General features: G+C 35.5%; 4 protein-coding genes across 5 annotated transcripts in view; all 4 read right to left on the bottom strand.

The window, feature by feature from the left end:
- hoxc3a (homeobox C3a) overlaps nucleotides 1-19,238 on the bottom strand; it is a 58,673-nt gene extending 39,435 nt beyond the window's left edge. Inside the window, exons 1-3 of one of the 2 annotated variants that reach the window (XM_053482471.1) lie at nucleotides 17,765-19,238; nucleotides 14,944-16,173; nucleotides 9,424-9,484 (exon numbers count right to left, since the gene is read on the bottom strand). In XM_053482471.1, coding sequence (XP_053338446.1) covers nucleotides 15,899-16,173; nucleotides 17,765-18,497 — 1,008 coding nt within the window. In that variant the 5' untranslated portion in view covers nucleotides 18,498-19,238 and the 3' untranslated portion in view covers nucleotides 9,424-9,484; nucleotides 14,944-15,898. Of the gene's footprint in view, nucleotides 1-9,423; nucleotides 9,485-14,943; nucleotides 16,174-17,764 lie in introns of those variants that run through there. The other variant, XM_053482470.1, reaches the window with a different exon arrangement.
- hoxc8a (homeobox C8a) lies at nucleotides 910-4,191 on the bottom strand. Its single transcript, XM_053482477.1, has 2 exons — nucleotides 3,460-4,191; nucleotides 910-2,267 (listed from the first exon to the last, which is right to left on the bottom strand). Exons 1-2 carry the CDS (start codon nucleotides 3,893-3,895, stop codon nucleotides 1,951-1,953), a joined length of 753 nt encoding a protein of 250 aa, XP_053338452.1. The 5' UTR covers nucleotides 3,896-4,191; the 3' UTR covers nucleotides 910-1,950.
- hoxc9a (homeobox C9a) lies at nucleotides 6,511-9,349 on the bottom strand. The gene is made up of 2 exons (XM_053482476.1): nucleotides 8,789-9,349; nucleotides 6,511-7,800 (listed from the first exon to the last, which is right to left on the bottom strand). Exons 1-2 carry the CDS (start codon nucleotides 9,324-9,326, stop codon nucleotides 7,559-7,561), a joined length of 780 nt encoding a protein of 259 aa, XP_053338451.1. The 5' UTR covers nucleotides 9,327-9,349; the 3' UTR covers nucleotides 6,511-7,558.
- Nucleotides 19,239-23,350: 4,112 nt separating the features above from the next.
- Nucleotides 23,351-25,798, bottom strand: hoxc11a (homeobox C11a). Its single transcript, XM_053482841.1, is given in 3 exon segments — nucleotides 23,351-23,930; nucleotides 24,968-25,771; nucleotides 25,774-25,798. Coding segments are annotated over 3 exon segments (1,062 nt in total). The 3' UTR covers nucleotides 23,351-23,697.
- Between the last annotated feature and the right edge of the window lie 2,052 nt (nucleotides 25,799-27,850).

The raw sequence follows: 27,850 nt of genomic DNA, 5'->3' as shown, positions 1-27,850 counted from the left end.
TTAATTTAGTATTTTTTTATATTGTATTAGTGCAAAACCGTTTTGGAAATGTACAGAAATTGTACGTAATTATTTGGATTAAAATCCTCACAGAAATGCATAATTCATATGGGAAATACACGACGCCTATATATCTTCACTTTAAATCTATAAAACCTTCTTATTTCTAATGAAGTTGTACAACCTTAAAAATTACAGGTAAGTTGGACAGAATGTTGAAAAAACTTCTTTACTTCTTAAAGGTAAAAATTTAAGGGGCAGGGGGTTGGATCACAATTATTTGTATTAGTCCAATTGTCCTTTCTCTCTCTCTCTCTCCCTCTTTCTCTCTGTGTGTATGTGTGTGGGTGTTTCGCAAAAGCGATTAGATTGTTGGTTTTACTAAAGAAATAACTTGAAATGTAATGGCTGACTTGATTTGATCTTCTTTTTCTGCTCCTATTCTATTAAGTATAATAGGGTTATAAATTAAAAAAAAAACATACCACAAACTAAATACATCCCGTTTTACTATACTACTATCACTACATGAAAGAACACCTTTGCCTTGGGTAAACATCTATGTAAAAACAGGATTAAAATTAAAGGTGAAACAGTAATAAAAAAATAAGGAGAATGTGCCATCATGTTTATTCTTCTGATGATGTCAATAACAGTGGCATGTACACACATTTATTTTATATTCACATGAGAAACAGTTTAAACGAGCATATTGTAACAGTAAGATATTACAAGACGTACATGGAGGTTACACTCAGTGCAATTTCAAATCTACGCTATAACACCAGCACGATAAAATAACATTTTCTTTAACAAAGTAGAGTAGTAATTGTAACAAGTATGGTAATTTACGCACAAATGTGCGTTTTCTGTAGGCAGTTTAAGTTGTTGGGGGGGGGGGGGGGGGTGGTTAATATTTCATTAAACAAAGCTGCTCTCCGATAAGGACAAACTAACCATTTATTATGGGCAAGACTTTGCCTAACTAGGTAGTGGTGTAATACAATTTCTTGAAATCGTTAGCTTGGCTCTAAGCTCTTTAAGTCTTTTAAAGTCTTAAATGCCCAAACAACTTAAATGTTCAATTTGTAAATAACATAGGTTTCAACATACTACAAAGCATAATTTTGCTTTAGGTTAAGTCTTTAGGTAGAAATCTATATTGCAAATTCCCCATGATTAGGTAGCTTTTACCGAGATTTTTCAAACGATGCAATCTCTAGTGATCCCCTTAAAATAACGAAAACATTACAAAATGCAATCTTGCCCATTCGTCATCACAAAGCTTGATAATAAACTACAAGTACTAGTTCATGTAAAATTTAGAATACACATTACGATACTTGTCAACGTCGTTTTCATTTAAATGGTGCTACTGCAACATTTTCATCTTCAGAGGGTTATTATTATTATTATTATTATTATTATTATTATTAATAATATTATTATTACTTTTGCACATGTGATATTGGAATTACATTGGATCCTTTCATCAAGTTGATATTATTGATGCCAGAATATTGTGACAAATTCTATATACAAAACCAACACGTTTGTTTACAATTTCTGTAAACATTCAAATGCCAGTAAGTCCTGATATTGATTTCTTGTTACTTATGATTTTGATATGGTTGTTTTTCAAAACTTGTTCCATCTTTGAAATACAAGCGACTCTGTTAACAAGGTATAATGTTTTAAAAATCACAAAATTCTTTTACATATCGGTATTCTAGTTATACAACCTATTCCACATCGGTGCGGTTATGCAATACAGAATTGTATATTTTCTCTAATTATATATTTTAAAGATTTAATTTTAGTGCTTTCATGTTTGGACTGACGTCCTGAATATTTTTCTCAGTTTTGACCCAACTGTTTGGCACGTCTTTTCTTTCATTAGCAGTCCCCGCAACGTCTTGTCCGTCATATAACCATAAAAAGACCATAAAATCAGTTCTTGCTTTCTTCTTTCTCTTCCGTTTCCTTGTCTTCGGTTTCTTCCGCTTCGCCGTTCTCATTGCCCTCTTCGTCGGCTTCGGCGTCGGCCTCCCCTCTCTGACCCGGAAACTTGTCTTTGTTATTTTCCTTTTTCCACTTCATTCGGCGGTTTTGGAACCAGATCTTCACCTGCCGTTCAGTCAAGCTTAGCGCGTGGGACACTTCAATCCGCCGCTTGCGTGTAAGGTACGGATTGAAGAGAAACTCCTTCTCCAGCTCCAGAGTCTGGTAGCGACTATATGTCTGCCTCCCATTGCGTCTCCCAGGAGCTTTGGGGTGAAACGGGAAAATGCTCATTTTAATGCATCAGTAAAAGGAAATTTCCAGTTATTTACTATTTCCATTGCGCTGATATGAACTGCGGGCATTCATATAAGCATCTCTCTCTCTCCGTCATGCACGCATACACGCGCGCGCGCACACACACACACGCACACACACACACACACCTGTGCTAGGGTACCTAAGGTACCGTGTTTTAGATGAATTGCTAGGGGAACCTAAACTTTACATCCTGGGGACTACAGTAGGCAACAGTTCAAGATGTTTTCTAATAGAAAAAGAGACTAACGTGTTGTGTGTCATTTTCACCATGAAAATATATTATGATTGTTTGTACTGAGTTATGTATAGTCTTTTATTTTAAGGTCACGGGCAGTTGTCTAAGCATTTCACTTATTATCGTATACTGTGTATGACTGTGTATGTGACAAATAATTTTTGAATTTAAATTTGAGTTTGTAAATCTAACGAATGCGGAAAATATAAACGCTCATTACAATGACAACAGGTTTAGTGAAGCATCTCATGCACTAACCCACTGACTCACTCACTAATAAACGAACGCACACGCGCACACACTTACATAAACACACATACGCAACACACACACATACAAACGTACACAAACACAGAGAGAGAGAGAGAGAGACAGAGAGAGAGAGAGAGAGAGAACTTAAGTAATTTAGGCTAGTTAGCTTTCATAGCCCTTTGAAGATGTAATATTGTTTTCGGTATACGAAGAGAAAACATGCAAGACGATCAGACATTGTCGCTGTTGTTTTTGTGCAACTGTTAAAGAATTAGCAGTCGGCAATAAACAATAAGAAGATTAATACATGTCTTAATTTAAGGACAAAATCTGAGCTCGCTGAAAATTAACCTCTTTAACCTGCCTGTGTTTGGAATGTGTGTAAGTATCAGTGTTATTAATTGTCTCTTAATTTTGTTTAGAGTATCTTAGAAATTTTTTCTTTACTCGTCTTACCGATTCGCCTACCGAATTGTATTAAAACACGAAATTTGTGTGTATTTGTTCTTGACGTTTATAAAGCATATAGCATGCATAGCGGATGAATCCTGTAAGGCAGAAACAAACGCTCTCACGGATAAGCATGAGAACGCGGCTGATTGTAGGGTATAATAATAATAATAATAATAATAATAATAAAGTATTCTAACCGTGAGGTCGCATCCATGGAAACATGAGGCTGGGAGAGGTATTTTGATTTAAGTGGCCTTGTCCTTCTCCAGGGTTAGAACTATTGGACGATTTACAGTCTGGGTATTGCGCTAGACTCGCCTCTTGCTGGGCACCATAAAGCGATTGCCTCGGAAGAGCTTCGTATCCGTAAAATTTCGTCGCGTCTCCATGACACGCCAGAGCGCAGGGGTTTTGCTGATACCCCGCGTTAGAGATACCTGTGGTGCCGTGATGGAAAAAGTCTTGTACGTGATGTGACGGGTGCTGAAACCCCGGCGCAGCTGCTCCATGTCCGTACACAAGCGTGTGGCTTCGTGCAACGCTCTGTGGGAACCGACAATCGTAATAAGTCGGCTCTAACGACTCGCCACCTTTGTACTTGGAGAAAAGAGGATTAACAAAATAGGAACTCATGTTTGTCTCGCATTAAATAAGATCAGTCAGTCTAGCGGAAGTATATTCCTCCGGTTTCAATGATGGTAACCTATTGTTGCTGTTCCAAACAGCATGCAATGTAGCAGAAAGAGCAACCGGAACTAGATGGAGAAATGCTGCCCCTTCGGACAATTTGAGGCAGCCTCCACTTCAAGCTCCCCTCTATTCGACTGTTTCTCTCTCTCTCTCTCTCTCTCTCTCTCTCTCTCTCTCTCTCTTTCTATCGCCAACCTTTTCCCTTTTGCAGACTCAAATCCTGGCGTGTAGGGTAGATGTGTGTTAAGGTTAAAGCTGGCTAGCTCCACCGGGTCAGTCACAAGCACTTACTTTTTTTTAGCTTCCTACTCAGCCACCCCCACTACAATGAGCCCCCCCTCTAACTGTTTCCCCCACCACCCCACCCTTTACAGTTTCGTCTTTCCGAAGCGTCTACAGACGTCTACCTTGAAGGGAGCGGAAATCTTTGACCGATTTGAAAATTACAGCTCGATTCAAATGTTTGATATTTTCGCCCCATATTTACCTCAACGTGTTATCTTGGTTGTTCTGCATTGTGTATATAAGTGCATACTGCCAATTTTGATTTAAAGATTTATATATTTAAGATTTCGAAAAGGTGCGCATAAACACACACACACACACACACACACACACACACACACGCACGCACACACACACACACACACACACACACACACACACATGTATATGTAAAACAAATTTGCAGACTTATGGCTACAGAGTTTAGCATGGCATTAAATATAACACTACATAAAAAGTACAAGTGATTTAGTAATTAAACAATTAAAAATACCGTTGTTATTATTATTATTATTATTATTATTATTATTATTGCTATAATTCGCAGCGATGGCCTATACTTTTAGTTTTATATGTAAAAGTGAGGTTTTAGTTACACGCCCTCGTAAACCTTACTGATGAGTTTTGTAGGGTTATAGTTGTATATTTATAAATATCCAGTCAGTAAAATTTGCAAAAACTACACTACGTTCCGCTAGTTGTACGGCCTACCCAAAATATAAGCACTGGATTTTGTAGCGTTACTGACGATTTTTACACTTAGTTGTTAAATATGAGAGGCCCATATTGTAATCAAAATTTATAGACCTCCTTTAGTATATAAATATGCAGATTTTTGACTTCTGATTTTTTTTTTTTTGGTGGCATGGTATAATTGCTGCAGCCCAGTGGTGCATTAATTATACTGTTAAGATACAGGAACATTCACACAAATATATTAAATGAATTTATACAAATACTAATAATACTAATAAGATATTATGTTGTTTATATTATATTATATTATATTATATTATATTATATTATATTATATTATATTATATTATACAATGTATAATAACGTTTAGACTAATTTTTTAAAACACCAGAAACACAGCAAATTAGATAATGACATAAAAATAAAAGTACATGAAGAATTCTCGAAAAAAAAAGAGTTTAGGACAGTGATCAAACGGTAACTTCCATTAATTTTAGCAGTGTTCCCAGCGCACATCGTGAGACAACCTATCCAAACCGTGAGACAACATCGCCATCTAGCGTTAGGTTTTCTTTTTAAACAACCGGTAAATTCAACGTGAGCCAGATGCCAGAGAAATCGCTCTCTTAAAACAATGATAAAATCTATCTAATTTTCTCATTTGCCGGGTGCTGCTTTCAATAGTTTTAGCTTACACTGTAATCGTAAATATAAAAAACGCAGTAAATATTGAGGTTAGATATCTGAAGTTATGTTACGCTTACATTTGTACATTCACGAATCTGTGCACCAAACAGTATCACACGTACCTCGAATAAAAGTACGTTGCTTTTTCGGTTTTCTGCAGTATCCTGAACCTTTGGCGAAATTCTGTTATCTTAATCCAGCACTCTAAGTGAATCCGTTTTTGCTGTGTGCGGCACCTCCACCAGTTCACTAAGCCATAAAGTAATTTAGCCCAGACGTCTAGCCAGTTAGCCAGGTTTTCTTTGTTCGGCTGCATCTGCGACAAACAACGCAAACTCCAAAAGGGTTGTAAAACTAGCATTTTTTTGTCCTGTGCGGAAATGCGGCTGACTGGGCTTTGAAATCTCGGTATCCTGTTCGCATTGTTAAGAGCCACAAAAAGCCAATTTCAGCTGAACACAGTAAACCAAAGCCAAACATATTAAATTATTGACCAAAATTCACGCCTAAACGCCTAATCAATGTACACAGAGAGAACGTGCAAGATGGAATCAAAATGATTTTCCTAATGATGCTTGAATTACAACTCACTACAGTTTTATGTAGATAAACTCTATATGTTTGGTGAAAAAATACATTCTCAAAACCAGATGAAAATAGGATAACATTTATCCTGATTGGTATGGAGTTTAAATGTGATGCCCGGGTAAATAATTAAGAATAATAAATGTACTGCTAAATTTTCGAGAACATCACTGAAGGAGATTTATTTTCTGTAATGACATTTTATAATTTCAGTTTGTTACATTTTGCTACAAAAAAAAAGAAAGAAAGAAAGGAAAATGCTTGTGTTTGATATTGTACTGTAAGTTTATTAACAAATATCACTAACAAGTATTTATTATTATTATTGTTGTTGTTTTTGTTGTTGTTGTGTTGTTGTTATTGTTGTTGTCGTTGTTGCTGCTGCTGTTGTTGTTGTCGTCGTCGTCTCATGAGGTTTAAATTCTAAAGTCTGAAACTTAAATACCACAGGAGTTGTGGTCCATTTAAACATAACTTCCTACCCCCAAAAAAGCTGCCAAACAAGGCCCTGGGCAAATTATAACGAAACATAGTGGCACCGAGTCTGTAATGACATAGCCTATAACATATATGGCTTGTACATGGCAGTGGCATGTAGCATTTTAGTGTGTTTGGTTTATTTGTAAGCTCATGTTTAAGAGCAACTTTTGACATGAACGTTGACTAACGCTTTACAGTGTAGTTTTGTCATCGTGCATAATTTTCCCAGTGAGCCTAGACTCGATTTTTTCCAGATGAGGACATAATATACGTGTAGGCCAAAATCTCTTTTCAAGCTTCACTAAAAACCCCGTTTTAAATGTTTCAAAATTGTGCTCAGAAAATGTACTCAATTACTTTAACAAGATGACAGTATAGTATATTTAAGCATCTACAATACATACTGAACTTTTGTACAGTTTTATGAAAAATGAATGGAAATGCACAGTTACAGTAAAAACAGCAAGATCACATTGACGTAAATGCTTTAAACTATATTACTTGTTACAAAATATCAAATTTCTACACCTTTTACAAAAAATCAAAACACGCACTGGATGAACATTCACGTAAAAATTATAAATTACGAAGTTTAGAAGTTGAGGAGTTCAAGTATTGTCTTGCTTCTACATCGGGGACAGCTCTTAAAGAATATAAAATAAAGAAACGTAATCTAAATCCAAAAAGGCTGAAATGTGCAAGTACTTATAGAGTTAGTATAAACAAAAATTGGTAAAACTGCAGTAATAAGAAATCATAATTACACCATAATAAGCCCACTATCATTGTTTCTGTTGCAAGGAAGGCGATAATTATTAAGACTAAAAAATTAACGTTCCTTCAGTCTGTTTTCAGTAAAAGTTTTAAAAGCTTTATTCTTTGCCGTCGATTTTTTCCTTGTTCATTTTCTTCATCTTCATCCGTCGGTTCTGAAACCAGATTTTGACCTGTCGTTCCGTCAGGTTCAGCACTCTGGCCACTTCGTATCGTCGGTCTCTTGTAAGATACATATTGAATAAAAATTCCTTTTCGAGTTCAAGTGTTTGATATTTTGTATAAGGGCATCGCTTCTTTCTTGTTGAGCGCGCATGGATCCAGTTGGCCACAGGATTATCTGCAAAACAACATATAAGCAACAATAATTAGACAAAAACATTGTAAGCAAGAATTTCTAACCTGTCGATTAATTTTGAATTATTTTAGCATGTGTTAGAAAATGTAATCGTGATAAACTAACATCATTATTTTACCATACTTAAAAAAAATCCTGTTTATTAATATTTGCATTCTAACGCATCAAAAGTCTTTCTTTAGCTTTGAAATCGGTTACTAGCGGCGAGAATTGGCGTCGTAAAGTTTTGAATAGATCTATTCACTTTATAGGACCATAAAACGCCTAATACCCCTTGTGGCTCAGGTCTGTAGTGAAAATGTCTTACTTTGCACTTAATTGACTCTTTTACATTCCATTTGTTGTCTCGTGAAGTTCTTATGGGTTTATTTCTGGGGAAATTATCCTATGCTTTTATAACGATATAAAATGTGGTCTTAGCCTATATGTCGCTATATGCAAGTTCATTTCCCAAATTAAAACATATAACATGTGATTCCATGTTCAACTCAGCTTTACCAGTAAGTTTCTGTTAGCACACATGTATTATTATTATTATTATAATTATTATTATTATTATTGTTGTTGTTGTTTGTTTACTATAACCCATTATGGCGCTGTTAGCACTGCTATCCACTGGCCACACATCAAGTAGTTATAAAAAAATGCATATAAAAATCCACAGCTCCCTAATTATACCTTGTATTTTTTAACTAAGATTCAGTGTTGACTCAGAATTTACTGCCTTTCCAGACCTGTCCTTCGATGAGACCATTTTATAACCCGCTACCCGTTTTACAGCCCTGTCTTACGGCGTTTGTCTTCTACGGACAGCCCCAAAAGCAGACTTGAGCCAGCCGAGAACGGCAGGGGCCAGATGAAAGGCTTTAGAACTTGGTTTTACGACGAACGACCAGCCAACCACCAAGCAAACACAATAAACCCGAGGCGTCTCAAATGCAGCTGTAAACAAGAATAGCTTTTAACTTACTTGGGTCCAACTCAGCCTTCTCGTCTTTGTGCTTTCCGGAAGACACGATCTCAGACTCCGGGGAAGATGGATTCTGCTGCTTGTCCCTGATGTCGACCGCTGAACAGTAGACATAATCCGAATAGGTGCGTCCGTTTGAAACTAAACAGTCTGTAGTTCGGGGATCCTGAAAGGCGTCAGGTTTTAACCCATAGTGCCTGCTGTTAGCTGCATAGCCCGGAAAGGACACAGTACCAGGAATAGGCTCTAGCCACGAGCGGACATACCTCGAGTCTGTCCCTAAGTGAGGTTGATGTGTGTACGGATGGTAAACCACTGATGACTGTGAATGACCAGGGGCCCAAGAGGTAGTAAAAACCGGTGGTTTCGGGGCAAAACTGCACGACGGATAATCCACGCACTCCGGAACGAGAGGCGTCGGGCGTGAACCGGAGGACATAGAAGCAGTCGTCGGAAATCGAGACGCCAGAACATCCTCGCTCTCATGGTTGATCAAGGAATCCACATAATAAGTACTTATGGGACCCGTAGTCGACATGGCTCTGTTGCCGTCTCTTTTACATGCATCCGATTATTATATGGAGTGCATGTGTACTTTTTTTTATCTGCCCATAGAACAATCAAGCCAGGTAATTATTTCTGAAACCTTCCCGGCTGCGATTGGACGACTATGAGACACGTGATTACATTTACCCCCTGGAAAAAAAAAGTGTACAGCAGATCAATGCGCGGGTTGTCTTGCCTTAGAAATTCACTTCGGGACTGCAATAAGGTTACTTATTTCAGCTGTTTAAATAGGTAGCCTTACAGAGTGTACTAGAAATAGATATCAAGCTGTCCTAACGTGTATTTCTTATATGAAAGAATACGTTTGGCTTCAAAAAGAAAGGGTTTTCTTTATTTTATAGGGGAACTATTTCACTCTGCCATTCATCTTGGTCGAGCATACAGCCGTTTCTATCTGCTTTCTCCCCCTCTATCTATCTCTATCTCTCTCTCTCTCTCTCTCTCTCTCTCTCATATATATATATATATATATATATATATATATATATATATATATATATATATATAGGCTATATATGTGTGTGTATGTATATATAAGTCGAAGAACCATATTTTGTTAAAACTCAAATAAAAATATTTTTGTGCTTTAGATGTAGGATTTTGTCTTTGTTTTTCTTTCTGAAACTTTAGTAATCGTCAGTTTTACATAAACTCAATTTTTGATATCCCTCATAAAAGGGAGATTTTAAAAAATGAGGAGATGGGAAACGGAGCTTGAACGATTGGCCACACCAATGATTATTTTCGGCAAGTGCTGGTGTATGTTTCATGTCCCTTAATAAATGTTTATGAGGAAAAAAATTGATTGTTATGTTTGTTAATAAAAATGCATCAGCGTATACTGTAGTTATAACCAGTAACCACCTTACCAAAATGGAAGATCAGGTTTTAATTGACCTGCATGTCTTGTACATGAAAACTCTTGAGTGCTCACGCAATGCGTGCCTATTTAATTACCAATTGCATGTAAATTCAAATACATTTTAGAAAATAAACCACTTGTTATTTATAATATAAGGAAGACAAATATCTGCAATTGACCTTTAAGGCAACAGTACACTGACATGACCATGCTTCATTTAAAGCTACTTTGGTTTATTAAATTCATTTAGTAATTTCCTCATACTCGTAACGCAACAGCAGGGGAAACCTTACAAAGCAGTTATTAACGCAACCTGTACATTAAGGTTGGTTTGCCTCAATCTGGCATTGTCAAATCAACATTCTTCACTAATTTTACCTACAAAGGAACGCGGTAATAATAACCTAGATATTAAAGAAAAAACTATAAATAATAAAATTAATTGCTTGATTTGTAGATAATCTACATTGAGCGAGAACCTGAAAAGTAAAATAAGCAGTTTGTTCAGTGCGTTTGCATCAGACATTAGACAAAACATAATGCAATCATTTTACTTTTGCTATTTTTTCCTTGCTTAAAAAAATCAATAATGGCATATTCTAATTCTAGTGAGATTTCTGGTCACGCCAATAATTTATATATGCAGAACAGATGTCGGTGCGCGCATAATACCAAAGTTTAAAAAAGCTTCCCTAAAAAGCACAGAGCACAGTTTTCAGAGTCACAAAGGTCGCTGTAAAAGTGATACCTTTGTATTATAAACTTAACTGAAAATCTTGACGACTATGTTTATGTGCATATGCCCAGGTTGTGCACAGTGTATACATTTGAGAAAACAAATTATATAACTGCAAAAGTATTTTAGATTGGATAAATAATTTTAAGAACCTCCCTTACGAATTGTTTAAACACAGTAATTAAACACTATGTTTTTTAAATAATACATTATCGTGTTTATTGCTATTGTATCGTAAAAGTAATAGTAAAAGATATTACTATTAAAAACTAAAAGTTTTTTTCATTGTCCATACTGAATAAATTTACTTGCAAAAATGGTTTGTCTTTAGATAGATAGATAGATAGATAGATAGATAGATAGATAGATAGATAGATAGATTATTATAAGATTCACATGGCCATTTTATTAGAGATATTGTTTTATATATAGACGCGGACAGGCGTTGGTGCATATGCCTTTAATATCTCCTTTATGTCTAAACTTAATAGCAATAAAAAAGCAACGTCAGCTGTAAAGCGAACTGAGAATATTTCCTACAATTTGTCTATTTCTATTACCTATTTCTCGAAATATTAGCAACCGCTTCGTTCCGTGGTGTTCGATGCAGTTCCGGTTTATTTAATTTTTTTTCGTCACAAAAAATTGCATTGTATGTAATCATCGAGAAAATAGGTAAATGTCGAATCCACACCCTCGAATGCTTGAATGCTCGTGAAAAACACTTTGGTAACATTTGAACCCTGTCAAAGTTTGAGTTAAAGGCCCTAAAACGGAGGCAATATGCTTACACCAGGTCACCAAGGCAAGGTTTGAACCGGATACACTTTTTTATGTAAAATGAGTCGCGAATGTTCTATTAGAAATACACATTTTTAAGTACATATCTATCTATCTATCTATCTATCTATCTATCTATCATCACATGCTAAACAAACCCCATTCTGTGGGTGTACTTTTTGGAGTACTCTACAGTCATTGGCTAGATGAGAAAAATAATCTTCAAGTACATACAAAGTACCCAAAAGGTTTATATAAAAGTGTAAAAAGTATAAGTATGTTTTTTTCTCCTTGAAAATCATATTCAGATAAAAATACAAGCATTTCATTTCAAAATCAGCTATCTATGAGAATATGTATGTATGTATGTATGTATGTATGTATGTATGTATGTATGTATGACAAAAAAAAAATTACCATACAGAGTACTGCCAAGTGTACAAAGTTAGTTATATAAAACGACATGATTTCAATTAAGTATTAAGATAGGCTTTTTATATTTACCCTACAAGGGTAGCATCTGTTAGCAGAATAATAGCTCATTAGACAAAATGCATCTGCCATATAAATATTTGAAACCATATACACACACAATATGTATTGTTTATAATTTGTAAGGTGAACATGTAGACAATACTGTTTATGGAAACAATCATGCAATAAATGTCAAGAAAACATACAACATAAGAACAATAATTCGCAGTAGTTTGCAAGCATGTTGCTTTTTTTGATGTCCACGAAAAGCATTATTTAACTGTGTCCTGGTTCAACTGGAATGGGCTATTTATCCCAGCTTTACCATACTACTTCATGTATTAAAATGAATTTTGGTTAAACAATTCAATGTCTGCAAAATATTATGCACCAATTTCAATTTAATAAATATTATTTAGTACCACATATATTTGGCTGTATAATTTTTGAATAAATTGCCTTTATATCTAGATAGAAATGTCCTCTGGGTGTAATTTTGAATGCTGTAAACTCTTTGTTAATGACGCATTCCAGAGGAGTTCCCCATTTACACAACTGAATGAAAATGACTTTGGATTCCAGACTGTCTCCTCCTGTGTGTGTGTGTGTGTGTGTGTGTGTGTGTGTGTGTGTGTGTGTGTGTGTGTGTGTGTGTGTGTGTTAACAAAACAAGCAAAGATGGCGAAACCCATATCGACCATCTTATAATAACATGCTAGTAAACAGCCCAGTTCCTATACCTAACAGGCTAGTAAACAGGCCAGCTCCCATTTAAATTTTAAGTTGAGTCATAATTGTTTGGAATATTAAGCTGTAGTTTGCAATGTTATTCACTATGCTACGATACACACACACACACACACACACAAGCGCACAAGCATACACTTTTTTCATTTATTTCCAGTCTTCCTAGTTCTATCTATCTATCTATCTATCTATCTATCTATCTATCTATCTATCTATCTATCTATCTGTCTGTCTGTATGTGTGTTTTTTGCAGGTTTTATAGTTATGTGCAATATTATAAGAAGGCGAAATACAATAACCATTTTGATTTTAATTTAATTTTAAGTCTTCAGGATATATATGACTAAAGATAAGTCTCTAGGTAACAAGACATGTACTTAACTCAGATATCCTTTTAGTCAAGGAAACACTCAACAGAAAGCGGAATCAGAATTATAGCTCATTAAACAGCTTAATTGTAATTATAGTTTTACAATCCAACGCTCAAGTATGTAGATTGTTTATATAGTTCAATTTACATTTTGCTCTAAAGCTCAAATATGACGTATGTTAAATTTCCTGTTTTTGCCATTTCGAAATTGAACAATAATCCGAAATTATCCTAAATAAGAGCATACTTTTATGTGATACATTTTAAGACCTAATATACATAATCAGTGAGGGATTAAAGTGCATTTATCAAACGATTACTAAAATCTGCATCTATCAAACGATTACTAAAATAAATGCATATTAGCTTGTGATTGCTTCTTAAACCGGAGTTTTTGCAAAATACGGGTTTTTTGCAAAGGATGCACACATCTCTTTTAAAAAATTAGATCAATGACTTCAGTTAGGCAGACATTAAGACATGTAAGTACATTTGGACATATGTGGCAGTTCAGTCTCTTCTTTCTTTCTTTCTTTCTTTCTTTCTTTCACATTCTCTTTCATTAATTTGATTCTCTTTCTTAAACACAAACATCCGCACAGGCAATGTCTATGCTGCAAGAGACAGCAACCAGGAATAAAAAGACTTTTTGTTTACATCCATCATGTTTTTTTCTTTCCTTTACTTTTTGTTGAATTATATTATCCGAATAACAACATTAATGAATGGCACTGTTAACACTTCTACAATCAAAAACTTGCAATCAAAGCCCACACATTTCGGTGTAGCCGAGGTTTACCCCATGTAATGTTTACAACCTTTTTCCCCTCTGAGAGCCTAAAAACCTTTTACTGCCCAGCACTTAAAACGCGAGCAAAGAGCAAAGAAGCCCACCGTGGCTATAACTGTTTAGTTCATTTACAATGCCATTTGCGAAGACTTCACTGCACAGGGTGTAATTTAACGGCAATTGTCGCCCTTGATGAAGCCGAACTGACGTAATCAAGGCAGTTTCTTGTTGTCGAGCCAGGAAGCTCAATCCCAACAACATGAAACTACCTAAACCACGCACCAGCTGCGCGTGACGACGTTATTCTCCCGGAGAAGACTAAATAATATTTCGCAAAACAAGTAAGAATTTTGATCTACTTCACATCGGGTCCGACGACATGTAAACAGTAACTCTTCCCATTGTTCGTTCTCTTAATGCTTGGGCACCGCAAATTAGTTATACCAATTTTTTAATCTTTCAATACGCAACGCATTGGCTTTTGCATAACATAGCTAAATAGCAATATCTAAGTGCAAAGACTAGCATGTTAAGGGATATGCAATTCGGTTATAGCCTTTAACAGTCCCAAGCAAAATGGAGTCCTTATAAAGTTTAGCCTATCAATTATGACAGACGATTAAAACAGTTGGACATTAAAAAAAATCGATCTACAGACATGTCACGGATTAGCCTATTAACTATTAATTAATAAGACCAAATAAAGTCCATTGTTTAATAGCGTGTTAAACCAAACTATTTTTCACCGAAACGACATTTTAAGCTAGTGAAAGATCGTTTAATTAATTTTAAAATCTTCAACAATCATAATAAAAATATGCACTCTTACCTTTACAGCCTTTCTTCAAATCAGCACATCTGTACATGATATGATCCACCGATTAATTGATTGATTGATTGATTGATTGTTTGATTGTTGTTGTTGTTGATGCTTATCGTACATCCATGTTGACTGGCTGGTAGGGGTAGCGCTCCTCCATGCCATTAAGTCGTCTTCCTGCCTCTCTAACAGCCCGCAGAGCGCGCCAGTGAGGCCAGCACATTGCAGGCTCGGGTATGTGAATTAGCCTTCTTCCACTCCGCTTTTTAATGCATCTTTACTGCACCAGCACATTATATTTGCAGATCATAAAATCCACCCCCAGCGCTTTGCAGGACCGTCATGACATTACAATTTTATGACCTTGACTTACTGTGGTCACCTGGATAATATTTAAATCAACGTTATGGGGACTCCCACTCTCATTGAAAGTGCTACTCTCTCTCTCTCTCTCTCTCTTTATCTCTCTCTTTTCCTCGCTCTCTCCCTCTCTCTCTGGCTATTACCGTTATTTCTCTCTCTCAACAGAAAGCTAAAGAGGATCTACTAGGGCACAAGGGGAAGGAGATACAAGGACATTATATTTCCAAACCCCTTTTATTCAACAATGCCGATTGAAAATGAAATTGACAAAATGAACAGTAGGCATGCAAATTACATAGTACGCAATGTTTGGGACACACGCGCACTAAGGACAAACAAGCTAATCTAAGACATCAGGTACAGTAGATTGCGCATAGCAAGACATGCCCAATGTTTGAACAAGCCTATGATGTCTTTTTGTGCGCTAATTTACACATTTACGGCAAGCTGAGCGGCATTATTAAGTTAGGCTCAAGCCGAGGTGTGTGTGTGTGTGTGTGTTTGCGTGCGTGCGCGCGCGCGCGTGTGTATGAGACAATAAGTCCGAGGTATCGATAAAAATAAAAGTAACTGTTTCGGATTTTGCTTTTTTGTTCTGTCTTCAATTAAAGTTGTAGCCCGTTAGCTCCCGGACACGACTTTCCCTGTTTAGTTTTTTCAGTTTCATCCTTCTGTTCTGAAACCAAATCTTGACCTGTCTGTCTGTGAGGTTGATACTCTTGCTGATCTCCAGACGGCGCTCTCGAGTCAAGTACATGTTAAACAAGAACTCCTTTTCAAGCTCAAGTGTTTGATGCTTTGTGTAAGGACATCTCTTCTTCCGTCCACTTTTAGCTTTTAGCCAGTTCCCCGTAGTGTTTTCCAACTTTGTTTCATCTGCATTAAAAAAGTACAATAAAAAGTATTAAAGATAAATTTGATTAAAACAGCTACATTTGATCCAAATTATATATATATATATATATATATATATATATATATATATATATATATATATATATATCGAACGCTAACTAAATGCTATGAATATATGAAGTTATTATATGTACCACCGAAAATATTAAATGACTTAAACATAACATTGTAAATATAGTATATTACATATACCGAAATATGGGACAGAAAATTATATATAGATATAGATATATAGATATAGATATGATAGATAGATGGCACATTTAATACATAACACAATTTTTAAAACTCACATGTGCACTTCTGTTTCTTTTTTCAATAAATATTTTTTAACGTTTTAACGAAAGTATATATTTAAAAAAAACCTCTATATTTTGGAAATTAGGTCAAATTATGTTTCTTTTATCAAGAGTAATATTTATTTTAAATGCATTTTTTAACATTTGTGTTTTATAATTGGGCAAAAATCTATTTTATTAAATAAAAATATAATGCTTTTTTTATTGACAATATTCGTTAACAGTATAAGCCATATGCTTTATAAGCTTTAAACGAAGTTAATTGATATTAAGATATACCAAAAGAATGCATGCGTCGAAAGAAAATTGCCAATATTTAGTAGAGATTTTGTATGGAGAACAATCGATACAGCCAAATCACTGTTAGAATTTTACTTTTTTATTGTTTTTTTTCCTCACAAGGCGAAAACCCTTTTTCTTACTGACATCTATTACAGTTATCAATACTTAAGAATTAAATGTAATTTCGTGTGCGTAAAACGGGGGCTGCGCGAGCTGCCGTTGCGAATAAAATGAACCATTTAATCTTTTATAAATATTTTAATAGTAAATTTACTGCTTTACGTTGTTATAACGTGTTTGTGTGTGTGTGTGTGTGTGAGAGAGAGAGAGAGAGAGAGAGAGAGAGAGAGAGAGAGAGTTGATATTATAACATATTTTAATATTATTAAAATTGTATTCATATTATATATAGCATACAGGTCCATGCATTTTTTTTCTGAAGTGTAAATTTTTTGGCTGACTCTTTATATTGCTCTGTGTGCTTTTTTAGCTACATTTGGTCCATGCATGTTTGTTCATGCACAGTGTTTATTTATAGATTGTCTTTCCAGTTTTGTATATTTTATTGCTAAATGCGATTTTCATTATGAACACAAATAATCTAAAAAAAACTATTATGATAAAGAGATGTCATATCTGTAACAGACGACAATATGCCTTGTGTATAATGGAAAAGAATGTATTTTTATTCATTGTTGTACTTATGCTCGAGATTCAAATAGTGACTGCAAGACAACCTGTTGTTTATATTTGTGCGTGTGTGTGTGTGTGTGTGTGTGTGTGTGTGTGTGTGTGTGTGTGTGTGTGTGTGTGTGTGTGTGTGTGCGTAAGACAGACATAGAGAGAGAGAAAGTGTCTGTGTGTGTGTGAGTGTATACGTACAAAAACTTGCACGTTTGCTCAGGCACACAACACAGAAACCCACTGAAATAAATTAATTTTAAGTTGATTAGGGAAGGTAATTTAATCACCTTTCATTTCGCTTTCAGAATCATCTGTGCAGCTGTCGGTCTTCGGGCCGCCATCTTCTTTCCTTAGTTGCTGTCTCTTATCCGCACGATGCTCCTCCGCATTCGTTTCCTCGCCCGTTGCGTCCTGCTGCGACTTGCTCCTCTTGACAAACGAATCTACGGCTCTTGTCTTTGTGGGAGCTGTTATTCTTGAAATACGACTGAAGTCCGTGTCGAACCCATCGTCCTCATGCACTCTTTCAGTATACACCTGGTTCCCTCGGAAATACCCGACGGAGGAGACACCGCTTTGATCAGTTTGGTTGCTATTGTCTCCCAGTCGGATATAGGTGGAGTCCGTAGACTTCTTGGGACTATCGATTTCAGATTGATACAGACAAGGTATAGCTTCTTCCTTGACGCCACTACTTGTAAAAGAGCATGGGTGCAAAGGCTGGGCAACAGGTTGGGCACCTCTGTAAGTTTTGGAGGCGGTCGTCCAGGCGTCCCGCTGCGACAGGTAATGCGCGTGCTCATAGCCGCTGATTAGCACAGTGCTCGGTGGTAGCTCATCCCGTTTGGAGTGGGAAAGACCAGCAACGCCTAAATTTCTCATCTGACAGCCATATTCTGCGGACGTTGAGATGTACATCCCAGAGTTGGTAGAATATCCTTCACCTCTGTATGGAGACGTTTCTCCCACCAGTGATTCCATCAGAAACGCGCCGGCTGCCACGTTGTTCGGACATGACATTTTGCTGACTTGGGCGTGTTGTTGTTTCTTATGTTTTTAAGCAAGCTCGTTTATGTCGGAGTGGATAGGGACAGTAGGACGCTGACATCTTTTGGGAGGTGGGGGGGAGCGAAAAATATCGGCTACATAATTATGGATTCAAGGCGCTTCGTCATGTGATTTTCAGACCAATAGGGTTTTGGAAGTGGCCTTGATGCTCTAGACTGCTCTGACGTCAAGAGGGTCAAGTTGGTGAGTAAATGGAGCTCATTGTAGAGCAATGGCGCCATCTAGTTGAACCGTTTGTGAAAAAACACTTGTTAAAGAGAACAAAGAGCAGACAAACGTGTGGCACCCAGTGACTTCTGGGACAACAAAAGCAACGTACAGCAGACATATAACGCAGTTGGTAATGTGGATGATGACAAAAAAGTTGCATGAAAAAATGCATGCATAAATAACACAATTTATAATCTTGCTAACCTCACTTACTGAACACACAACTAATGGCATGTGTTTAGAAAAAGCATACTTATGATTGTTTTACACAATATGAAGGTATATTTGTTCGCTATACGTTTATGGAGAGATTAGAATTGTGAGTGTGAGCGTTCGTGCAATTTATAGTTAGTGAAACTATAAACTGCTAAAATGACTCTTTATCTATTTATCCCCAATAACCACTCTGTCCTTTTTATAGTTGCCGTGAATCCCCTTTTGGACTGGCGCGAGCAGGAATACATCTACAACAATTTAACAGCCACAACACCCTTATCCCATACGACTTGTAAAACGACTTTGTAAAGTTAAATATCTTTTCTTTTAAGTACAAATAGGTAATGATTTTAAAAAAACTATTTTATTAAAACCGTATTAAAGAGTATTTAGTAGAGAAACCATGCAGCATTATTTCATTTTCTTTTGTGTACTCTCTGTACGTATATCACCATGTAAAATACACAAAATTCGGAATTATATTAATTGGCCTATCAAAGCGTAGGTTTTCAGGTGATATCAGTGATCTTAACTGTACAATTAGTTTCAATGCTGCTTTTTATAAATAATGTTGCATTGTATTTAGTTAAAATCATGGAAGGAAAATGTGTTTTAGGCAGATCTCGGAAATACCCGTGCCAACAATCGTTAGACTATGCGTTGTATGTAATATAATGTATGTCTAAAAATATGTATGTAAATCAGTAATACTAATTTAATTACATTTGCAAACTAGGAAAAACATAAAATTTGAGATTTTGTGTGGGTTTTGATTTCCACTGATATATTTTTAAAATGTTATTATTATTACCACATATCGTATCGCATCTGGTAATTTAAGACAAATTCAAATGAGCTTAGTGTTATGGAATATTTGTTATTTAATATTGTCCTATATATATATACAGAGTCAGCTTTTTGCTGACTGTATAAAATTAGTTATACTAAATATACTGTATAATGAGTTATACTAAAATTATTGCTATACGTTATAGTTTCATATGTATTATATTATTATAATAATATGATTAATCTTGTATTAATATAAAAAATGTAACCTTCCTGAATGTATTTTTTGGCTGACTCTGTATATATAGATACGCCTATATATACAGCTCGTTTTTGTCTTGTTTACTTTTGGCTTTTAATTTTTTATCTTTCAATAGTGGTTTTAAAAAATTGTGATAAAATAAATAAAAAGACTGTAATTTAAATTTTATATACAATTAGTTTTTTTTATTTCCTATAATATATGTTTTATATTTAAAATGTAATTTATGGTATTGGTATAGTCTGTTTTATAGTCATCTAGTAGGCATTTTAAAGTGCCATTCATATGATGTCACGACGTCACACTGATGTAATGTTTAATATTAAACAAAAATATATTTGCTCTGCTAAAAAAAGCTAACTATATATAGGAAATATTAAAATATTACAGTGAAAATGTTAAGATAATTCCCAATGTCACAGTTTTTCTAAACAATATATCATTGTAAACAATTTTTGTGACTTTTTCAATAAAATTATTGAAAGCATGATTGTGTGTTGCTTATATTGTTTCATGCTATGACAATTCTTTATTGGATTTTTTAAATCGGTACAATATAGATTTTTATATTTCAACACAATAATGTTTTTATAAAACTGGTAAAAAAAAATAAACATGCCTGTACACAATTGTGCCACAGAAAGCTTGAATAGGCATACTGAATTTAAATACAAAAAAAATCAAGCAGTAGATAGTATTTCTAAGCGTGCATTTCTTCAGTTGTTAAAGACGTGTGGAGGAGGTGCATCATTGATCGCTTTTTGTAAACTGCGGGTACAATGAATTTCTTTTTTTACGTTAAAGTGGCTACGATTTAGCCGGCTTTATTCACCACACTGGCATCTATTCACTGCGTCTAATAGAAATGTACAGTGGCTGTATGAAACAACCTAAAAACGATTATAAATCAAAGAGTGGTAATCGGAAATCACTTCAGCGTTTTATTAAATTTCTAATCTCACGAAAAACCACACAAATTATTGCTGCTTATACGTATATAACGTATACATAATATATTTGCACACATTACTTCTTATCCACTGGAAAGACCATAAGCTATATTGCTCTACAACAATAACTAATGGAGGTTACAATTAAATACAATATTTATATTTTAATATCTCTTTGAATTTGTGTTTTGTGTTTCCGTTTTCATTGACATATTACACCGACATAAAATCGAAATCCACTCTCCCCTAATTTTTATAGTGTGTTGGCCGGAGACTGTGAGTCTGAGAGTATTGATGTCTATGAACTCTAAGCCATTTCCCGCATTTTCTCCAAAAGTGCACTCATATGGCATCCATTGCATCAGTTCTGTCTTCACCTGTAGCCATTAACAAAAATAAAAATTTAAAATAGTTATAAAATTCCGTACTCGCGGGAAAAAACGATGGATACGTAAAGTTTATTTAAGGTTTCTTACTTATCATTCTTACAAGCTACACAAAAAACTATGATCTGTACACAGAACGCTTCTTAGGCGCTGCATATGACCCAGTGTAACTCGTTTGTTAGGCGGACACTCGAGGAGTGTCTTCATCGGCAGGATGATGACGCAGCCGAAGGAATTCGACAAATTATCTACGTCATTAAACCAGGGCCAAGGTTGGTGGGCGTGACAAGAGAAGTCCTTTAGCCTTGATCCTTGGCTATGCCCCCCTTTTTTCGCTTGCTATCTGTCTCTTCCACAATTCTGCGGGCAAAGCTCACTGCCAATGAAAGCGTGAAAGCCATCGGTTGCCGAGACCCATTCTTTTCCACCCATGCACATTGGAATAAATAATGGAGTATCAAATATGTTAACGTTAATAACACTGTACACGTTATTGTGCTCTGGGAATAACTTTCTTACTTAATCGCACTGCAGCCTTTGAAATAGCCAGTAGCCAATAAAAGCCAGAAAATGCATAATAAAAGCCAAAACAATACCTTGTTCGCACAAAAAGCGCATTTTATTGGTATAATAAAGTCAATTTACTGGGCGTGGCAAGTTACCTGAAGTCTTTGCAGGTTAAAGTCTGATTTTTTGCACAGTTCTTGTCACGCCTATCCTCACTGCTTGTCTGTTATTTTCCATACTGAATACAGTGTTGTTCTTTATACCAGTTTATTGCAATAGGTTAAAGGTGAAGCCATATACAATAGTAAAGCACAAAGACAACACTGAATTATTTCACCTTGATGTGCACATACACATAGGCCACAAGCCAACATGTAACATCAAATGGCTTATGTGAGCCTATATCTACATACAACACCCCGCCCCAAAATCCCCCACTCCGAGCACAAATCGCTATCGTTCTGCTGTTTTCTCAAGCATCGATTTTTTTTTCACCCATGCTGATCAGGTTATTTAACAGCTATTTTATGAATTGTGGTTATTAATAAATAAGCAACCAATAGGTTAGTGGTGTTAGATGTGGTTGCTTCTACAAATAGACTACTGGTGTTCATTCTCTAAGTTCTTTCAAGTTCTTTGTTCGAAGATTCAGACTCTCTTGTTTACTGTTTACTGCGGAAGTGGACGCCATTCCCCGCGAACAGACGGTGCAATTAAGAGAAAAAAAATAGCCATTTAGGGCCTCTAGCTTTATGGCACTGTCTAGACCACAAGAGTGGTGATTCCATTTACTGGGTACTAAAAGAGGTTATCTTTCCCCTCTGTTTTTCTCTCGGACTACGAACTACAATTTCAATGTCTTTGCAGTACAGCTATGTTTATAGTTCAAGTAGATGTCCCCCCGCCCCAAACGAGAATCCAATTATTCAGATATTTGCCATACTCACCTCTGATTAAAATCAAATAAATGTTTCCCTGTGTGAATTTTATTATGCGATTGTAAATGGTTCCTTTAGGTGATATTAGTTTCTTCAGCACCGTTAAACAGTTAAATTGCTGAAACGTTTAATCGTACACGTTGACGTTTCTCGATTGGCCAAAAATGACTCGATGAGTCAAAATTCACTTAAAATTCACCTTTACATTGTATATATTTATTTCATATACGGTATACCAGATCATACACAGTCCAAATGTAATTTTTGCGCTCTCAGGCTAAAGACAACATAACACGTAGAATATCATAAAGAAACAAATAAATTAAACAAAAGAACACGGGTCTTAGGGTAAAGCGCGCAAGAACTGCAATATAAAGAAAATAGCAGCAATGTTAGGGAAAGTGAACTTAATATTAGCTATATTTACAATCACAAATTCACGTTGCATAGTCTCTGTACAAGGAATACGTTATTACACATTGTACAAGTCACAGTTTAAAATGACAAAAGAGGAAAAAGAAAGAAAACTACAAGATCTTGTACGACGACTTCAGTTCGACTTTGATTTGTTATATATTTACAGTAACTAGTCATTAAATGTGTGTTGTGAATAAGCTATCTACAAAGATTTCAGTGTAGCCTGTTATTTTTCTTGAAAAAAACTTTGTGAAAAGTGAATCTAAACTTGAATTTAACTACAAATCCTTGAATTTAAAGCTCAATATTTATCGTTTCATGTCGTCTTTTGCTGTTGTACAAAAATCCATGCGAATTTATTCAGTAATGTTAGCTTCATTGGGATACATGATGAATAGATCATAGAATGATGGAACATCCAAAGTTTTCGGGAATATCAAGTAAAATCAACCTTGGCCTACTAAATAAGTCCATAGTTTACAACAATGGGTTCCCAGAGAAATACTGCAAGCGGTCTCTGCTTAATTTTTTTTCTTTCATTCTGCGATTTTGAAACCATATTTTCACTTGTCTGTCAGTAAGGTTTAGCATTCTGGAGAGCTGCAGCCTTTTCTCCTTGTTGATGTAAACGTTAAAGAAAAACTCTCGTTCCAGTTCACGAATCTGAAACTTGGAGTATGGACATCTCTTCTTCCTCGTGCGGGGGGCACCTTAGAAATATCAAAAGGACAGTCATTATCTTGCAACACACTGATGCAAAAATAATATCCTGCTAAATCCATATGTGAGTTGTGCATTTACCTAATGACAGTGTAATCAAAATTTAACTTTAAATTCGTAGTAGATACAGTAGAAAAAAAACTTTTAAGCTTTAAACAAATTTATGGGAGGGTCATATTAATCATAAATAAAATACACAGGGCACGCTTGAATCTACTCGTAATTACTGTAATAATAGTATTCAATAAAAGAAAAAAAAAACAGTTTTCAAGAAAAAAACTTAGATTTTTAAAATTATTTATTGGGTCTTACAAGACATAAAGTGATTTTCTCTGACGTTATGGAAACAAATGACATTATCCAAAATTATTTTTCTTGAAATAATCAAATTTGTGTCTTTAGTTATGTATATATTTAATTTTATTATTATTATTATTATTAATAATAATAATAATAATAATAATAATAACCTCGGGCCTGCAGGCACAAGCACCACGGGATTTCTTTGTTCTTATCATAACGCACTGAAAACGATAGATAGATAGATAGATAGATAGATAGATAGATGGATAGATAGATAGATAAGTAGTTGTCACTATTGTTGTCACTATTGTGGCTAACGAATGATATAACAATAAGACATGGAACAACACGTAGCTAATATGCATGCAAACTACTAAAGAAAAAAAGGACGTCAAAAGTTGTGTTCTGCCCAATTGATTTTTACTAACGAGAGCCCAACAAGAAAACCTCCTAAAATGCCCAACGCAAGTTCATGATCAAAGTTAGCATTTGTCACAATAGCGCGCTCTTAAAATTTCACAGACTCTAGGATAGCAACGTCTGTGTATAACATCCCCTTTTTCAAAGCGTGTTCCCATCGTAAAAATTCTTTTCGTTGAAGGAAAGAGCTTTGTAGGTTATAATAAAATCCTTTGAATGCTTATAAAACTCCACATAAAATCTGACCGACAAAACACCGGGCTAGTCCCTTAACCTTTCCCTATTTACAGCGTTAGGTACCTACTCGAATGGTTGATTTTGCCTGCGTTTCCCTCCTTTGTGCCTGAGGAGCTACACGAGCCCGAATTTGTTCGGTCTTCTTCGTCCTCGGCGTCCTTTTCTGGCTCTTCCACCCCCGAAACAGCGCTGGGCTGCTGGGACGTGCTCTCGAGTTTAGTCGTTTCGCTCTTTTGTAAACAATGGTCTGACTGATTGTCATTGCCACAATACGCCGTTTCAAAAAAGCGATCAAAACCTTGAGGCAGCACGTTGTTTTTCCCGACGCTGGAATAGAAACCAGTTGATGGGTGGTTAGAGCTAGGATGGTGGTGATGGTGGTGGTGGCTGTACACGCTTTCGTTTTTCATGAGCATTTCTGTCATGGTGGATGGCGGAAGACAGTCCCTGTGCACCAGATCCTCTCCGGAGTAGCACGTCGTGTAGTTAGTTCTGTGGTGCCACTTGCTGGAAGGATCCAGGCCGTACGAAACATCTCGTACCGGTTGCACTTGAGACAAATTTGTCGTGTAGGGGTATGTAATTTGCCGCGAAGGCCCTTGCGGAAGAAACGAAGAAACGGTAGAAAATTCTGGGACGTAGTAAGTGCAGCTGGGGAGGTAGATATTGGAGGCACAGCCCGTCCTGTCCCCGAACTCAGATGTCCGGTCTTTACGTGTTTGGGAGCAGAAGTTGCTCAAATTTACCGAGTTAAACATCTTTCCCTCTGTACTCCTTTGCCTACTATAGATAGATGTTTTGGATTCGTGCTGCAAAAGGAGAAAATTTGGGAAGGCGAGATGACGCGCAATCCGTCTAAGTCGCCCTGTAACACGTGATCGAAAGTAGATATTGTCATATATCAATTTGGAGCACTTGGATGCGTAGGAGTGGTTCACTTAGGTGAGCTCTAAGAGATTCAACAATTAAAATTTTGAAACTACACAGGAACACGGGAAATACAAGTAACTTAATTCTGTTTTGTTGTCTTAAACAGTTTATGAGAATAAAAGGGAACATTTATTTTCTATTTATAGAAAAGTCGGATACCCTGTATGCTAAGTAACAATGGCTTTAGGATTTAATGAGGTAAGAGGTTTTAATATTCTCTCGTATTCGCATTATTTTAGAGTAGTCTAAATTTAAACCTTTGGACTTTATTAAAATCCACGCATTTCCTTTCACAGAGTTAACCCACGCTAAAAGCAGTCGGCTATAGCTAGTTCATGTCAAACAGTTAGCACAGTAGGCTAGTTCTCATAAATATTGTATAAATGGATGTAAAATGTTAGCTCCACCCTGACTTTGCATTTTTTTGGTTGAAATACTTAAATATATTAATTTGGAGGAACACTGTTGCACCTGGTTTCTGTCTAAGATTAACTTTTCCTTGAATTTAAATCATGATTTTCTATGACATGTTAGTCTCACAAAAAACGACTAATGGACAAGCCACGACAATATTATGAGGGCTCACGTCGTTTGCGTAATTCGCAAACAATCCTTGCATAACAAAAGCCAATTATGTATATTTGAAATACACGTATGCTTCATATGAACTCATATTGTTTCCCTCTCTCAGTGAGACCCAGAAGTTCAAACAAAGACTAAGCTTAAATATATTAATTTGCATTTCTTTGACAACAGGGTCATGCTACCTGTCATTACATTTTAAAAAGTTCGACCAGCTTAAATTTGACTAATAGATATAATATCTAAAATGTTAAAAACTGTTAAATTATATTTATATTTTGCATCTTTTAGATAATGTATTTCTTTTAATTATGTTTATATTAAGGGCCTATTTGTTGAAAACATTTTTTATGTTTGAATTTTGTTAGATTAATTTCTATGTATGTGATGCATTTCTACTTCAAAGAGTACCCGATAATAAAACGCCAATCAAACAACTGTGTTTTGTTTTGCCCTGTTTATACTGCACATCACATATTGCCTACCCATTAAAGATTTTTGTTAAGACTCACAGGTTCTATTACTGTGTCAGCTAAAGATATGTTAAAACATGATATCTAAACCACTTTTTTGTTTTAGTTTCACCTGTTTTTTCTAAAGAAAATAATATTCTGGGGTATGTTTTGGCAGAACATGGGACGGAGATGAGTGTAACATTAAGTTTTTTGACACATATGCCAAAATTAAGAACATGTTCAATATTTGCATGTGTTATTAAATTATAATAGTAGACTAGGTTTGCATTATCGCCAAATGTTTATTGAAGAAAATGTCAGTATAACAACATTAAAAAACATTTAATTAAAAAGTCAGTAATAAAAAAAGAGTTATATTTATACTTATAACATTTTCCTGTGATTATGTAGTTACTGTATAGGATAGTGAGCTATGAAGTACTGACAGTAAATAGCACAGATACAATTTTTGAACTTTGCGTTATTTAATTATTTTGACCAATATTTTGACGTATAAAGTCTCACAAATAATCAGAGATAATATGTTAATTATATAAATACCATGTCAGCGACTTTCAATACACTACGAACAGCGTAAGGAACTAGCGACACATAAATATATGATGCGTATTTATGATGCTAAACTGGGTAAAGCCTGTACTTTACTGTCACTTTTAATTTTTAAACAGCAGTATCTGCTATTTATATACTGGTGTAATCGTTCGAGTTATCATAGATTCAAACTTATAAACTGTTTAGACGTTTAACTTTTGTAAAAAAAAAAATGGTGATAAATGTATGTTTATTGCCTCTTTTACAAAGACAAAAGGTGGTCGTTCAAGATACCCGCATCCAAGTACAAAGAAGCTAGACAACTACCTAGACGTAGCACTTGAATTTGACCACTAAAATTCTTGATGCTACCATCATAAAAGCGCAAAAGGTAAATGACAATGACCTATAGCATTAGTAAAAAATAACCG

This window comes from Clarias gariepinus, chromosome 22 (assembly GCF_024256425.1).
Source record: "Clarias gariepinus isolate MV-2021 ecotype Netherlands chromosome 22, CGAR_prim_01v2, whole genome shotgun sequence".
NCBI classification, from domain to species: domain Eukaryota; kingdom Metazoa; phylum Chordata; class Actinopteri; order Siluriformes; family Clariidae; genus Clarias; species Clarias gariepinus.
The sequence above is the reverse complement of the archived record's forward strand: the minus strand, read 5'-3'. Positions and strand labels throughout refer to the sequence as shown.